At 37.0% G+C, this 17,381-nt stretch overlaps 1 protein-coding gene across 4 annotated transcripts in view; it reads left to right on the plus strand.

Annotated features, from left to right (window-relative positions):
* pcnx1 (pecanex 1) overlaps positions 1-17,381 on the plus strand; it is a 280,941-nt gene that overhangs the window by 166,512 nt on the left and 97,048 nt on the right. For 3 of the 4 annotated variants that reach the window (XM_072569208.1, XM_072569211.1, XM_072569210.1), the window contains 7 exons: positions 220-277; positions 1,423-1,637; positions 6,213-6,366; positions 6,463-6,495; positions 8,320-8,491; positions 11,990-12,100; positions 14,859-14,950. In XM_072569208.1, the coding sequence (XP_072425309.1) occupies positions 220-277; positions 1,423-1,637; positions 6,213-6,366; positions 6,463-6,495; positions 8,320-8,491; positions 11,990-12,100; positions 14,859-14,950 (835 nt within the window). The remainder of the gene's footprint in view (positions 1-219; positions 278-1,422; positions 1,638-6,212; positions 6,367-6,462; positions 6,496-8,319; positions 8,492-11,989; positions 12,101-14,858; positions 14,951-17,381) is intronic. The other variant, XM_072569209.1, reaches the window with a different exon arrangement.

The raw sequence follows: 17,381 nt of genomic DNA on the forward strand, positions 1-17,381 counted from the left end.
TTTCAACTGTAAAATGTCAACATTTTCTGAAGATTAAAATCTTTCTCTTATACTCTCTTGAGACATTTAAGCTATCTATTCTACTACCTAAGATTAAAACAAAGTAAAAATTGAAAATCAACTAGATTGCTGACTTATGATACAGCTTCATGCATTTGCAAAACAAATAAGATTTATCCTTCTTAGAAATGATTGCAGTTTTACTACTTTTCTTTACAGGGACACAGATTCCCATCTATCAAGTTCTACCTCAGTTAGATTTTATCCACATGATCTAGTAAGTATTTGGTATAATGCTATTTCTGCTGTAAAGAATACTTGGCAATTTTCAACAGTCATGGAAATATGTCATTAGCGATTTACTACAAGAGCAGGAAATGTTTTGATCTATTCAGTGTGTGGGTGGGAATACATTCTAAAGGTTTTTAGTTTTAAAAATTTTAAAGTCCAGTTTTAGATTTTGTGGCTTTTCTAATTAACTAATCAAGAGATGCATTTTTGACTGAATTGCAGGATGAGAGTATTTTATAACACTGAATAATCTTTGATCATCCAGGTAGGATTTTATCAGTGAAATAACAAACGCATGTCTAAAAGATCTCAAATCATCTTTTATTGCATTCTGATTCTCTATTATCATAGAAAGGTCATATAAATGGCATATAAATGCCTCTGGAACATAAAACTGTTAAAGCAAATGACTTTTGCTCTGGGCCTAATTAAAGTCTCTGACTATTGTGGACAAGCAACTAATGCATCCTAGTTACGTTATTCCACTCACTGGATCTAATATAATTTTACATTATGCTACTAAATAGTCTTACAGGACAGCTGAAAAACCACATACTGTAGGCTAATAGGCAAAAAAACACTGAAGAAAAACAGAAATTACTGGAAAAGCTCAGCAGGTCTGGCAGCATCTGTGGAGAGGAATCAGGGTTAACATTTTGGGTCCAGTGAACCTTCCTCAGAGTTTTCTAAGGAAGGGTTACTGGATTCAAACGTTCACACTGATTTCTCTCCACAGATGCTGCTAGGCCTGCTGAGTTTTTCCAGTAATTTCTGTTTTTGTTTCTATTTTACAGCATCCACAGTTCTTTCATTTCTTTTAAGACAAAGAAACTCCTCCTATTTTCAAGGAAATAAAAATGCAAATAATAATGTTGGAAAATATTCAAATTTCAGTTTTCAATTAAATTCTGTTATTTTAAATCTTCCTGCTGATGGGCACCCAGTTTGTTTTGGGAAGGAGCTCATTTGTTTTAAACTTATAAATTCACATGCTGGATTGTGCCAACTTGTTTGACTCAAAAGAATAATGCTAACAATTAAATCAGTACATAGATTTTGTTCAAATCCAGGACCTAATGCAATTTTGCGTGCACACATTTTAAGCGCAGCTTTGACCTAACCCAGTTACAGTTGTCTCTTCCACAGATTCGACTGAACAGGTTGTTGACAATTGATCCTGATCTCCTGGAACAACAGGACACTGATCTCAGCCCAGATCTACAAGATCACATCCAGCCACAAGAGGAGGCCCAGAAAATCAAGCATTACTACAGGTTCTGGATCCTTCCCAAAATATGGATTGGAGTGAACTTTGACCGCCTAACGCTATTAGCATTGTTTGATAGGTAAGAGCTGATAACTGTTTGAGCTGACTGAGATGTGGATTCACATGGTGCTTCACATATTATGGTAGCTAAGTTAAAAAAAATTTTGATTTGAAGTAAAGTCTTGACTGTTTTATTCTCTCTGCTCCACTTTTCTGAATTTACGTTCTCTTCCTTGGTGTTCAGTTCTGTGATTGCAGCAAACCTCTAGTTGCCAGTGTCTCAACTGACTATTCTTTATTTGCAAACTTAGGATGACAGCATTAATTCATTTATTCAATCATGGAAAGCATCATAATTCTCAAATATTGTTCTCATCCTGTATCTGCACCTATGGGGGCGTGGTTTTTATCATGTGCGATTACAGACTGATGAAGAACGGGGGCTCTGAATAATTTTTTAGTGTCGTGAGACCAGCGTCATTAAGATCAAAGGGAGGTGATGGCCTAGTGGTATCATCGCTAGACTGCTAATCTAGAGATCAGGTAATGTTCTGGAAACCTGGGTTCAAATTCTGCCATTGCAGCTGGTAGAATTTGAATTCAATAGAAATCTGGAATTAAGAGTCTAATGATGACCATGAATCCATTGTCAACTCTAAGGAAAAACCCATCTGCTCCACTAAATGTCCTTTAGGAACGGAAACTGTAATCCTCACCTGGTCTGGCCTACATGTGACTGCAGACTCGCAACGCTGTCGTTGACTCTTCACTGCCCTCTGGAATGGACAAATAAATGCACATTTAGCCAGCAATCCTGTGAATGAATTTTTAAAAAAATTGTGCATTCCACCTCATGTTAGCAAACATTTCAAAAAGTGGTAGAACTGTCTGGTGTGCATAGCACCTAATTACTTCATCTCCTATTCCAAAATGCAATCTGTAGGTTCAAACCAAGATTTTGTTGAGCCCTCATGAATTCTAAAATGAGAGAACCGAAGGCGCCAGGACATTAATTATGGAAAATGCATATTCAGTGAAATCTGGTTGTTGTTATGTTCATAAATTTTCTCATGGTAGACTCTTGGTCTCAAAAGATTTGGCCTTAATCCTACTTAAAATAAGTGGTAGATGGAGGAATTTCAAACTAATAAATTAAACATTATTGCTATAAAATGTCAGGTTTGTGATGGAATGGAATTAAACTCCAACTGCTTTGAGCTTCATGTTCTGATGTGAGTTAAAACTTTGTTTCTCTTTGCAATATCTGTTTACTGTATAAAGGCAACATCATAAAATTGGACCCATTTTAAAGGGCACACTGCCATACACTATTTGAACTGCTGGTTGTAGCCTTGATCATTAATGCATGACTTTTGATGAGACAGTATGCTCACTGTTTGCAATGGCAAGGATTAGTTTCTGTCCATTAATTAGTTGATTCTGATAATCATGATTTTGTTTTTTTTTAACATGCTTTAATCGAACAGCAGAATTTGTTGTGCAACAGTCAGAATGATTGAATCTGCAAAATGGTATGAATAATGTAAGGTAGTTTATTGCATCACAAACTGAAACTGTTTCATGCTTGACATTTAGGCTTTCTATATGTTGGGCAAAGCCTCAAGGAAATGTAGAAAATAATCCCTTTGGCTAATATTGCTGTGATAAAAATATGCAATGATTTATCACTGTCATTATAATTGCATTTTATGTAAATTGAGCTAAATAATTTTGTACATTTTATACTTAATACATGCATAGTTTGTGCACTTAGTGGAATGTATTTTGCAATATATTTGTAAAGCTTGAACTGAAATCTGAATTATAAAGTAAGTTGTCATAGAACCGTTTATAAAGTAATTCTTTAGTTCTTGAGCATTTTATGATGGAATGGATATAAAATGACGTTCTTATGGAATTTGATGAAGGTGTCAGTCATGGTCATGAATGGCAGAGCAGGCTCAAAGGGCCAAATGGCCTGCTTATGCTCTTGTTTTCTATGTTTCTATACACAAATGTGAAACACAGTTCGATTTACATGCATTTGAAGAGGCAAGTATTGGTGAAGGATTAGTCAACATGGATTTGTGTGAAGGAATTGAATTGATGTCTCATGAACTTGATAGAGTTTTTAAATGAAGTAATGAAAACATTTGAGTGCAGACTGGTAGATGTTGTTTACTTGGAGTTTAGTAGAGCCTTTGACAAGGTTTTGCATGGTAGATTAATTAGAAAAGTTAGATCACATGGGATTCAGGGTGAGTTTGCCAATTGGCTTTATGTTAGGAGACAGAGGGTGGTGGTGGATGGTTGTTTTTTGAAGTGGAGGCCAGTAGCTAACAGTTTCCACAGATATCGTTACTGGATCCACTTTTGTTGGTCATTTTATATAAATGATTGGATAAGAATATAGGAGGCATGATCAGTATGTTTGCAGATGCCACCAAAATTACTGGTATAATGGATAGTGAAGAAGATAATCTAAGATTGCAAAGAGATTTTGATCAATTGGGTTAGTGGTCTGAGGCATGGCAGACGGAGTTTAAATTGGATAAATATGAAGAATTGCATTTTGATAATACAAACAAGGGCAACACCTAACGGTAGGGCCCCGGTTAGTGTTGTGGAATAGAGACATTTAGAGGTTCAGGTTCAGAACTTTTTGATAGTAACGATGTCTGTGGACACTGCTAGCTACTGGCCTCCACTTCAAAAAACAACCATCCACCACCACCCTCTGTCTCCTAACATAAAGCCAATTGGCAAACTCACCCTGAATCCCATGTGATCTAACTTTTCTAATTAATCTACCATGCAAAACCTTGTCAAAGGCTCTACTAAATTCCAAGTAAACAACATCTACCAGTCTGCACTCAAATGTTTTCATTACTTCATTTAAAAACTCTATCAGGGCAGTGGAGCCCAGTCTCTGGATTCATTCAAGAAAGAGTTGGATAGAGCTCTCAAAGATAGTGGAATCAAGGGTTATGGAGATAAGGCAGGAAGAGGATACTGATTAGGAATGATCAGCCATGATCATATTGAATGGCGGTGCAGGCTAGAAGGGCTGAATGGCCTACTCCTGCACCTATTGTCTATTTTTGAAATTTGCATCATAGGTTGACAGGGTGGTTAAGAAGGTGTTGAGCACGCTTGCCTTCATTGTTCTGAACTTTGAATATTGGAGTTGGGATATCACATTGATGTTGTGTAGGACATTGGTGAGGCCCCTTCTGGAGTACTGTGTGCAGTTCTGGTTGCCCTGTTATGGGAAGGATATTATTAAACTGGAGAGGCTTCAGCAAAGGTTTACCAGGATTTTATGGGAATGGAAGTTTTGAGATCTAAAAACAGACAAGAAAGGCTACGACTTTTTCACTAGAGCATAGGAGGTTGAGGGGTGACCTTACTGACGTTTGTAAAATCATGAAGGGCATAAATAAGGGGTCTTTCCCTAGGTTGGGTGAGTTTAAAACTAGAGGGTATATTTTTAAGCTGAGAGGGGAAAGATTTAAAAAGGATGTGAGGGGCCCCTTTTCAGTGGTGGATGCAGGTGCAGCTATGTTTATAAGATATTTAGATAAATACATGAATTGGAAAGGTTTGGAGGGATATGGGCCAAGTGCAGATAAGTGGGGCTAGTTTAGTTTGAGAACATGGTTGGTGTGGACTGTTGGGCTGAAGGGTTTGTTTCTGTGTTATATGACCTCAAAGTTTTTGCTGCTGATGAGGGTGGAAAAAAATGTCTGCTTTGCTCTTGACCTGCTACATTCTTAATGTCAGACTTGACCTCTAACACCAGGTGAATTGGTTATGCAGAGGAGTGGTTCCAAAAACCGATCCAGATAGATATTTTTTTTAAAAAAAGTGTTATTGAAATGGTTTAGATTAGACAATTAATACTGTGTACTATTGACTGAGATTCACATTCCATGAGTTGATGCCACCAAAGAGATAGCAAAGTAAATTTTTTTTAAGTGAATTCCTCTTGTTCAGTTTGAAACTGTTTGTGTCACTTCTCAGCTTCTTAGAGATGCCCAGTTGTGTCTCAGCTGCAAGTATGAGCTAGTCTATTCTTCAGAGGTTTTGACAATGTTACTTGAGGGGAAAATACTTGCTTTCCTCCAAACACACATTTAGAAAGATGATATTGGATAGCTATCATTAATATTCCAGAATATTTGATATAAATTGCATTCACATGTTATTGGAACCTGTCACTGTGTCAAAACAGTTATACCTGGCTACATATTGAGTTCAGTGAATTTTGCTCAGATTTTGCATCAAAACAGCAGGATTAGTAAACCTTTACACCTGAGATCATCTTTTTAATATGGCAAATAAGGTTCATAAATACTCATTGCAAACTTATGCTTGGAATTGGTTTGAAATCTGGAGCAGGTCCTGCTCCAAAGGTAAAAATGACAGAATGAAGATTGTACTTAGCAAATTCAAATGCCTGTAAACCAGGAGAACAAAAATAAATCTTAAGGTGAAATGGCACTTGGTTGAGTATTGTCCCTTTCGGCTAAAGATACAAACAGGTTTGTGCAAAATTGGGAAATTAAGTGAATTCATTATATTTTGTGTGCCTAATTTTGAGTTGCCTATTCTCTTATACTGGAACTATATTTTATTTTTGATTTACTCCTAGGAATCGGGAAATTATGGAGAATGTTTTGGCCATTGTTTTGGCAATTCTTGTTGCCTTCCTTGGATCTGTTTTGTTGATAGATGGGTTCTTTAAAGATATTTGGGTCTTCCAGTTTTGTCTTGTTATTGCCAGCTGCCAGTATTCTCTTCTGAAGGTATGGGCTTTTTGTTGTCAATATTATTACACATTATATGACAAAATATTAATCAATTAATTAATGAATTACAATTACTGCATCTTATTTTAATAGAGTGTGCAGCCTGATTCCTCCTCTCCAAGACACGTAAGTTCCAACTATTTTTTGTTTGAAAAGCCATATATTTTATTCCACTTAAACAATTAACAAGAAAAAAGTTTTTCATTTCACTAACCATCGTTTAGTGGGAAAGTATCATGATAGGTACCTTTGTAGTATATTGACCTGGACTTCTGCGGTCATAGCAATGGCGAAATATTCAGTGTTTGCTGCCATTACTTCCCTGAACTGACAGCATGATTCAGCTTTTGAAGCCTATAATGTGCAATTAAACATGGAACCAGAAGCTGCTGACAGTCATTATTGTCATACCTTACAAGATGTACAGGTGAAGTCCACTCGAAACACAGTCAAGTTGAAATCAGTACCCTAACAAACATGCCCCTTTTATACTGTTCGTTCCAATGCAAAGTTCTTGTTAATATTGCACCTTGTTGAATTAATTGGGTTTTTAAACAATATACTAGTTTCATAATTACTGCTGAAGAATCTCATTTTAAATCATGGTGTGCCAAATTTCTCCATCAGGATGAAGTCACATTTATATATAATGTTGGGAGAAATGATTTGAAATATTTTAGTTTCTACCCCAATCTCATGTATATTTCCCAAGCATTTGTTTTGTTCCCTACAAAATGTTCATTAAAACAGTGTATTTAACTGTCTGGATTGCTATATGTAAAAATACATGATTGAATGCTTATCCTGTATGACATCAAGGTCATTAAATGCTTGGAGATCCACTTAATTTGGTGCGGTGTTTATACACTCACTCGGAAAGGGGGTATCCACGCAACAATGATGTTCATTAAATGGCATTTGATAGCTTGTGAAACACCCTATAATAACACTTAGCTTATTGATATAGTTAAAATATCAAGCTTGTTAAAATTTATGAACCCAGAATAAGGCATGTGGCATCCTATTTGCCAGTCCCTTTAGTAACGTAGTAACATTTGCTTGGTCATGTAATTTAATTTCCATGAGATTATTTTTGTGCACTGAGATCAGTTTAGATTAGATTAGATTACTTACAATGTGGAAACAGGCCCTTCGGGCCAACAAGTCCACACCGACCCACCAAAGCGCGACCCACCAAAGCGCAACCCACCCAGACCCGTTCTCCTACATTTACCCCTTCGCCTAACACTACGGGCAATTTAGCATGGCCAATTCACCTAACCTGCACATCTTTGGACTAGGGGAGGAAACCGGAGCACCCGGAGGAAACCCACGCAGACACTGGGAGAATGTGTAAACTCCACACAGTCAGTCACCTGAGGTGGGAATTGAACCCAGGTCTCTGGCGTGCCAATGTCATTTAATGAACTCTTTGCTTCCTCAAATACTTTATGTTCCTCTCACCAAAATGCAGAATTTCTCATAATTGTTGGAGGTTTATGTTTGGGTTAACTACAGTTTCAGACAATCTTAGGATGAAGTCATGTTGTCACTTTAATGTCAAGGTGTCACATTTCTTGCTGCATATCAACATAAAAGTTGCAATTTAGCTCAGAAGTCAGCTCCCAATCTGACCTTGAAAAGTGGCATTCAGAAACCATTCTCATACTGTTTAGTTTGGCACTGTATGGAGCTATGCCTTAGTAATTGCATTGCTTCATACTTGGGTGACCCACACATTCATAAGATTAAATATTTTGTGGCTGGAGTTGGGCTTCTACTCGTACAGTGTAAACATTCAAGGTGAGTTTGACAATATAATTCAGCTAGGTACTAATGCAAGGACCTTATTGATTTTGATTTTTGCAGCTGGAGATCAGCCTCCAATCTGTATTGTGGTTTTGTGTGTACATGAAGTGAAATTATATTTTGAATTTTTATTTTCCTTAGGGGCATAATCGCATTATAGCCTACAGTAGGCCGGTCTATTTCTGCGTGTGCTGTAGCCTGATCTGGCTGTTGAATTACGGGAGTAAACATACATCAACAGCAAGATTTAAGATGTACGGAGTGGCTTTTACTAGCCCTTCACTTTTGACTTCTGCCAGAGATCTTGTCATGGGTAAGGAACATTGGATCAAAGGATTATTTGAATTGAAAATTAAAAACAACTGAACCCTTCTTCAAAGGTATTTTAAAAGGTTTACAAAATCAAGGCAAACCAGTTAAGACTCAGTTAAAGGGTCACCTGAATGTGCTTTCCAACTGGGAAACAATGAGATGGATTTTGCTATTATTTTTCAAAGTAGTCTGATTGCCATGTTGCTCACCAGCCTTCAATATGGTGATTTAGTGTAAGCACACCTCTTTTACAAAATTTCCTCTCTGACACGTAATACATGTTCTATCACCTTCTTGCAATAAGAAAATTCACATGAAGAGCTTTCAATGTTAAAACCAAAGAAACCATTTTAAGCAGAAATAGTTAACTTGGAATATTAAGGTAATTTGTTTGCTCTCTTAACTGGTGTGTTTTGAGTACTTCACATTACTATGTAGGCCTTTATTACTTTTTGCTGGAAAAGAATATAGTAATGTTTAGTGTGCAACAATCTGGCTGTATGGCAAATTTTGAATCAACTGTTGTTTTGGGATGGGTGTACAATAAGTTACGTCATTGCTAGCTGGACAATAAAAGTTGCATTTTTAATTACCATAGCCCTGACTTTGCGAAGAACCGCTTTTGTTCAAATGTGAAAGTGGAACAGTTTTGTTTATTTTAGAGTTTTTATTTACACAGTGCATTGATTAGACAATATGTGACAACCTTATGGGAAACCTTGGACAAAATCATTTTCATTTGATGAATTAATCTTTGCTTTTTTTTTTCATTCTGCTCACTAAACAAACTCAAATGAGTGACACCAAGCACAAATAAACCTCTTTGTCATCACTTGATTTACCAGGTGTGTATGTATTAGCGAAGGGAAGATAATTCGAAAAATTAAGTTCCTCTCTGCCAGCTACAATTGGACACTATAGAATAAGCATGTTCAAAACGGCCACAATCATTATCTCATTAAAATGGTGTCATTGTTGTGTTGTCAGGTAAAGGTTGCTGATTTCAGTAAAGTAAATGCAGACATTAATTCTCACATTTACACCCAAATGTAGCCTGTATTCTGTTTGCTTTCTCTTAACAAGTACACTGCCCCCACACCAAGTGTTAAAAGCAGTGTGATATTGGCAGAATGAAAGCATATATAGTTAAGCAAATAAAGTTGTAGTATTGTTTAAGTGCAAACTAAGCATTTATTAATTAGGTAGGCAGATCTATAGCAATGTAATGGATTAGTTCCAGACTTTCTCTGTAATTGTAGAAACTGATCTGAATTACCAACCTGGTTATATTAATTTCTTTGACTTTTCTACCAGTATAGAACTCATCAGTTACTAGATGTTATTCTTGAAAAGGATCATTTACTCAGACACAGATTAATTCCCCGTATATTCTAATGAGAAAACTGCTGGTTTACAGGAACAATGTAGACTGAGGTTGCTGCTTTGTAGCTGCGATTCTTAGGCACCATTGCAAGAATAGCAGATGTAAGTACTTTAAACAAAAGCAGTAGTGAGTAAATCCGGTGTTATAACATTTTTTTCATGGAGATTGCTCAGGATTTACTTATGTGTATAAACCTAGGAAATTTAACTTGCTAAATATATTCTCTGTAAATTCCAGTTGAAAGAAGCCTGGATTAAAAAAAACACTCCAACATGCTGACCTTGCACCATCATTTCATCTGTCTGAGCCAGTTTTTAGAGTTGAGATAATCATTTGCTTTCTCCTAAGACATGTTGAGAGACAGAGCAACACCCAGTCATTTAGTAGGCTCTGCTTTCAGTCACTAAGATCACGTGAATGTTTTGGTTGTAATGATTATTATCAGTAAGCAGCACCTGACTTATTATAATAGTTCCTTCCTTCATCCATGTTCATTCTGTTTCCTCTGCCATTTTCTTCTTGACAAAAAAAAAGGATTTTGGAATTTGAGGAATTCACTTGAAATTTGCTGGTGAAGCCCAGTTGATGGAGGGAGAAGGGCGTAGGATAGGTTTAGTATGATGAATCACCTTCAATGGTGGTCATTACTTCAGGGGGACGTATGCTGTCAGGGTGGGAATATAGGTAGCAGATGCAATTCAACGTTTAAAGATGTGAAAAAGTGGATGTCCACTTTGAAGGAACAGCTTTTAACTGGAATAAAGAAACAGAGGAATCTTGTGCAGGTGCGTGAATTTTTAAGAGGCAAAAATAGAAAATAACATGAAGCAAATATGCTGTAGTTGTGAGCATGTTTGCCGAGCTGGGAAGTTGATTTGTAGACATTTCGTCCCCTTTCTTACTGATATGCTCTGTCTTTGGAGCCTCCTGTGAAGCGCTGCTATACTGTGTTTTATTGAACTTAATTGGTTTTGTAACCAAAATGACACCAATTAAATTCCAAAAGAGACAGTACAGCAGTGCTTCACAGGATGCTCCAAAGCATTGAGGATGTCATTTAGAAAGGGGACAAAATGTCTGCTCATCAACTTCCCGGCTCAGTGAACGTACCCACAACTATGGCAACCAGCATCCATGCTACAAATCTTTACGCAGACCTTGATCAATCCTTTGATTTGTATATCAAAATCAAAAGGATGATATAAGACTAATTTGAGATATAGTCGAAGCCGATGCATTATTTTGGGCACTGCAATATAGGAAAGATAGTGATGGTGAAAGATTTGTAGAATTAAATCCCTTGGATGATTCCCAGGCTGAGGAATTACTATTATAAGGAGAGTCTTGAAAGTTGTGGCCTTTGTTTTAAATTGTTGCTGAGAACGTCAAAGGTGACTTGATGGACATCTTCAAGATTATGTAGGTTCGAGATAATGTGTGCTGTAGCAGTTGGGTTGAACTTAAATGAGAAGACAAGAGGCTGCAAATATAAGATGACAAAGGGAAGCAAGTGAAAATTAGAAAACATATCTTGCATAGTATCTAATTAGAATGAAGATTCTTACTCACAAGCACTTACTGAATCTTTATCTAATTTAGTTTTAGTAAGGGAATGGTGGCTGTTTAAAAAGAATATTGAAGGCAACAGAGAAACAAAAGCGCGAATGAGTTTAGGTGGCACATGTGGAGAAACAAATACCATGATAAAACTTGAGAAGTTAGAACAGACTATTTTATGTCATACTAATATGTTTCAATAATTCTACTGTTTTGATGATATTTTTATAAAATATTCAGTGCCAGTCATGATACTAGTAAAGTGTTTAGGATACTTTCGTTATCTGTGTAGCTTAATTTGTGTAGTGTTTGGTGGATCAGCACTGATAACCTTTGGAACAGCATTTAAAGGTAACAATATCTGGGCACCTCTAACTGATCCATATAAAGTTTGGTCATTTTTGTTAACTTCTAGTATAAGAACTATTGTAATCCTCTTTGCTTTTTGACTTCATTACTGCTATACGGAATGCGTATTAGTCTCAAACTTATTGTCTAATTTCAGGTTAATTTTAATCATGCCCGCAACTCTTATTGCTTTTTCTTTTTATTTTACAGCATTTACATTGTGTTTCCCAATCATATTCTTCATTGGATTGCTTCCACAAGTGAATACATTTGTGATGTACCTTTGTGAGCAATTTGATATCCACGTGTTTGGTGGAAATGGTGAGTATTCTGATGTTTGCAGGACTTTTTAATACTCCAGATGTGTCTCATGCTGATATCGCCATGCTTCAGGGTCTTTAAAATAAGCTACCGTGTAATCACCATATATTGTTTTTATTTTCCTTGTCATTGCGTAAATTCTACTCACATTGACAAATGGCCTTACGTTCGTATCAAAATCTTTTGCATTATCAGACCTTCTTGCCTGTTCAGTATTCATCTGCAGTATGCTCAAAGACCCATATTAAACATTCCCCACGTGCGAGTGCCAGTATGTTCTGTAGTTCACTGCATTGATGTCCTCGATGATTTTTGATTTGAGTAGAGTAAAGTGAACATGCAAATATAAGATGTCAAAGGGAAGCAAGTGAAAATTAGAAAACATCTCTTTGCATAGTATCTAATTAGAATGAAGGTTCTTGCTCACAAGCACTTACTGAATCTTTATGTTCACTGAGCTCTTCCATGAAGCTACAGTCACCAGTAGATTGCTGCTGTGTCCCCACTTTTGTGTGCTCCTGACCATTTCCATATTTTTGGTTCTTTAGAAAAGTACAAGAGTTTGAGTGAAGAGGAGGGAAACCCTGTTTTTGAGGCACTGGCTGCAGTTCTTAACTGAATGTCCAGTGTGATCTTTATTGAGTGGGTGAAAGGATAAATTTGGTTGAATGAGTGAATGGGCAGTAATGGATGAAGTAAGCGGTTAGAGTGGGTAAAGTGATTTGGGGGTGCAATTATTTCAGTTCGGGGTATAGTGGCAGAGTTTGAGGGGTGGTAGGCATTGTAAGTGACTTGGGGGTCAGTTAATAAGAAGTTAGACTAGGATTTTTATGTCTAACATTTCCTGGGCAACTGTTGAAGTGTGAATGTCAGAACTGTTAGGAGTCCTGGGAAGCAAGGGGACTTTCCTGTTGCAAGTTCAAACTATCTCGGCAATTCTCACTCTTGATGCATTTTAGATAATATATCCTATCTCCAAGGTTACAGTGACTGGAAGAGTTGTACCAATGTTGTGGATTACTGTTGCCTCTACCTGTTGCCTGCATCTCCTCCGAAGGTTAATATCTCAACATAACTCACGGAGAGTGACAATTTCATGCCTCTCACAAATGGCAACTTAGTTTAATATAGTGCCACCACGCACACAACAATCCAGAGCATGCTTTAAAATGTATTCACTTCATATGAACAAAGAATTCTACTTACATTTATGCCTCAACTTTTTAACCCTCCAGGTCTTTGAAAAACAATTCACAACCAACAAATTAATTCTGAAAAGTCCATGTTGCCCACAAGTTCTCACATAGTTTCAAGTCTAAAGCATAACAGAAACGGGCAGTTCAAGATTGATGTCTATCATTTACGCACAATCTTACTTCTGCTTTTCTATATCTCCTTATTCAACTACTTATTCTTAAATATTGCAATTATCTCTACTTCAGCCAGCAGTTCTGGTAGGGTGGTCCACAAACATTTCAGCCTTCCCTATCCTACATTTCTTTAACATATTTCCTGTGTACCTTTATTCTGCTCAGAATGTGATTGCTTTCAGAGAGTATCTTCTGTGTCACATCCAATACACTCTCCCATTTTGTTGGAAATTACAGATGACTTATTTAAGTTTTCAAACTATTTACATCTTTTGCATGGACACGCACATCTGTTAGATTTAATGGGAATGACTTGAACAAAGTCTACATGGGCATTTTCAGGTTGCTCTGTGCGATCATGATGCCGATGGAAATTTGATCTCATCCCTTGCAAACTTAATCTTCAAATTCTAACAGAATCTGGTCAAGATATTCACTTTGACTGTGAGTAAGAAGGTAGATAATCAGTTGATATGTTTAGTTTGGTGTTGTTTGAGGAATAAATGTTGGTTCAGAAATAGGGAAGGTATTAACTGCTCTGCTTTGGATAATGCAATGGAACTGACGGGGTCTTCTAAGCTGGCTTGGTGGCTGAGTGTTTAACACTGCTGTTTCACAGTGCTAAGGACCTGGGTTCTATTCCACCCTCAGTAACTGTCCCTGTGGAGTTTGCACATTCTCCCTGCCTGGTTTCCTCCAGGTGCTTCAGTTTCCTCCCTCACTCCAAAGAGTAGGTTAGGTGGATTGGTCATACTAAATTGCCCATAGTGTCCAGGGTTGTGCAGGTTTGGTGGATTAGCCATGGGAATTGCAGGGTTACAAGGATAGGGTAGGGGATGTAAGTGTGGGTGGGATACTCTTTGGAAGGTCAGTGTTGGCTTGATGGGTCAGATGGCCTGCTTCCACACTCTAGTGATTCTAAGAATTGACAGAGATTGACTTAGTTTAACTGCAAGTCTGAAGAATAACATCACTGATCTCTCCTGCACCGGTGTAATTAAGTGCCAGAGTAGATTTGTGCTAAAATCTGGTGGTACTTAAACCCATAATATTTTAACTTCAATGCAAGAATATTACCAAATTTGTACTTCATTGCAATGAGGACGATGAAAGCATTTGTTTTATGAAATGGTAAAAATTTTGGATAAATATTGGAAAACGCTTGGATATATTAAAAATTCTTAAGTATAACTTTCTTACCAATGAGAAATATGAAAACTAAATACTCAAGCAGAACTTTGAATGTAGTGTTTTTTTTTAATGTCTTCATTGACTCATGTGTAACCAAAAGTATGTGAATTTTAAACACAATATGTAACTTAATTTTCTAATGAAATATTTGATTTCAGAAAATTATCCAGCCATCTCTTAAATTTTGTATTTTCCAGCTACCACAAACCTCCTTGCAGCACTTTACAGTTTCATTCGTAGTATCTTGGCGGTAGCTTTGTTATACGGGCTGTGCTATGGTGCCCTGAGGGTAAGTCGTTCTATTTAATATCAATCTCTTTGTATCACAAAGGTGATCTTTAACAGCCGCAATTGTATTCTGTTTGAATTTTGTGGTCGTAAAGGTGATGAATTTTAACACTGGAGGAGGGAACATGTTCTAATTTGGAAAATCAGTGTTAACAAATTAGCTAGCAATGTTTCCTCAACCATAAAATAAGTACAGATGATGAATGTGTTTCATTCTATCCAACTAATCCTTCAGTAAAAACTTCAAATGTCTCCCTGCTCCTGCTCAATGACTCCACAATCCATTTGGCTTCTCTAAAGTATCCGAAAGACTATTCCGTCTCACTCCATTTTCTAACACTGGGAAGTAGACTTACAAAAAAAGATAATATGGTTTCAATGACCTTCAAGTTAAATATTATCTCCAGGAGCAGCCCTGTGAAACTTTCTTAAACTAGCTATTCCTTGTTCTTTTTAAGTGAAACTCTCAATCATTGTCAAATAAAGAGCACTTTTGTACTGTGAGCTTATCTGATTGATTGGTTGAAATTGTTTAAACTCATTTATTGGATTGCATAAGACATATGGGAGATAATGTTAAATGCCATGGAGTCATTTTTCAGCTGTTTGTATGTGTCCATGTTACTCTTTGTTACTCGTTCAGTTCAGGAGCTACAAGTCTCGCTGGGGTATAAACCCTGAGTTTTGCCCATGCCAAATAAAAGTGCCCCAGCACTTGCTGACAAGCAAAAAAGCAGTTTCCTTTTGAGTCGCATTTTACTTTTTTTTTCATTTCCAAATCTTTTAATGGGTATTGTCCATTCTGCAGTGGATGCAGAAAGCTGTAAATAAAGCTTTCTCCTGTCGGTGAGAGACTTTCAAAATGAACCGAAATAAAACTAGAACAGATGCAGGACTGGCATAGTAAATGTGGAGCTTATACTGATCGTGTGCAATAGGGAAGACAACTTTAAAATATTCTTGAAAGACTGTGTTTGCTATTAATGCACTCACTCGGGAGACTGTTATCTTGTAACTATTAATTTCTTCCTTCATTTTAAAAATTTTCCTTTATATTTGCTCTAAACATACATTGAGGGAGCAAGTTCCACATTGTAACCTATCTTTTGATGAAGGAGTTTCTGTCGAATTTCCTTTTGGATTTCTTGGTAATCACCCTATTATGGATGGCCTCTAGTTCTGCTCTTCCCCACAAGAGGAAATATTCCTTCCATAGTCATTCTATCAAAACTTTTCATAATTTGATTTGTTAGATTGTCCCTTAGTCTTCATTTTTCAAGAGAGAACATAGTCAGTCTGTCAATCCTTTCCTGATATATAAGAAGCTATTTAATGCATGCAATGGGACCTTGTTGACTAGTTGAAGATCTGATAGGAGCAGGTGCCGGGGAAGCTGAAAGGTCTTACAGTGGATAAATCACCCAGACCTGATGGATTACATTCCAGAGTTCTGAAAGAAATAGCTGAACAGGTTATGGAGGCACTGGTGGTGATCTTTCAGAAATCACTGGCGTCAAGGAGGGTCCTAGAGAACTGGAAAATGGCTAATGTAACACCCTGTTTAAGAAGGGAAGGAGGCAGAAGACAGGAAACTATAGACTGGTTAGTCTGATCTTGGTCATTGGTAAGATTTTAGAGTCCAATGTGAAGGATGAGATTGCAGAGCACTTGGAAGTGTATAGACAGAGACAGCACAACTTCATGAAAGAATGGTCGTACTTGACAAATCTGTTCGAATTCTTAGGAGCTATTGAGCAACTGAGAAGGAAGAGAGCCATTGGACATGATCTATTTGGAAATCCAGATGGCCTTTGACAAGTGCAGCAGAGGGTTGCGAAATAAGATGAGAGCCCACGGTGTTAGAGGCAAAGTACTGGCATGGATCGAGGCTTGACTGACTGGCAGAAGGCAGGAGCAGGGAGAAATTTGATTTTTTTTCTACTGAAGGATCAGTTGGATGGAATGAAACATCCTCATCTTTGCATTTATTTCATAGTAGATAGAGGAAACATTTTCTGGCTGCTAAACCCAATTCGTTAACACTGATTTCCCAAAATTGAAAATGTTTTCTTCTCCAGTGTTAAAGTTCTTCACCTTAATGACCACCAAATTCATAATGAAAATACAATTGCTGCCTTTCCAGAAGATAGATAAGCTTCCAAAAGGAGTAGTGAAGATGCTTGAGGCTTGTTTTGGATGCATTTGTTCACATGGGTCAAATAGCTTATCTGTATTTTTCATGTAGTTTCTAAGATTGCATTCCCTTATTCCTGAATTTCCCAATTATTGTCATTTGTCATTATTGTTCTACTCTGTTACAAACCATTTGTTATTTAAAAAGCTTGAATCATTCAGTTGTTCCACCTGAAGGGAACACCACCAAAGTCATTAATTATAGCTAACTTCCTTCATCCCTAAGGTCAATGTGGTGA

This window comes from Chiloscyllium punctatum, chromosome 4, assembly GCF_047496795.1.
Source record: "Chiloscyllium punctatum isolate Juve2018m chromosome 4, sChiPun1.3, whole genome shotgun sequence".
Classification (NCBI taxonomy): domain Eukaryota; kingdom Metazoa; phylum Chordata; class Chondrichthyes; order Orectolobiformes; family Hemiscylliidae; genus Chiloscyllium; species Chiloscyllium punctatum.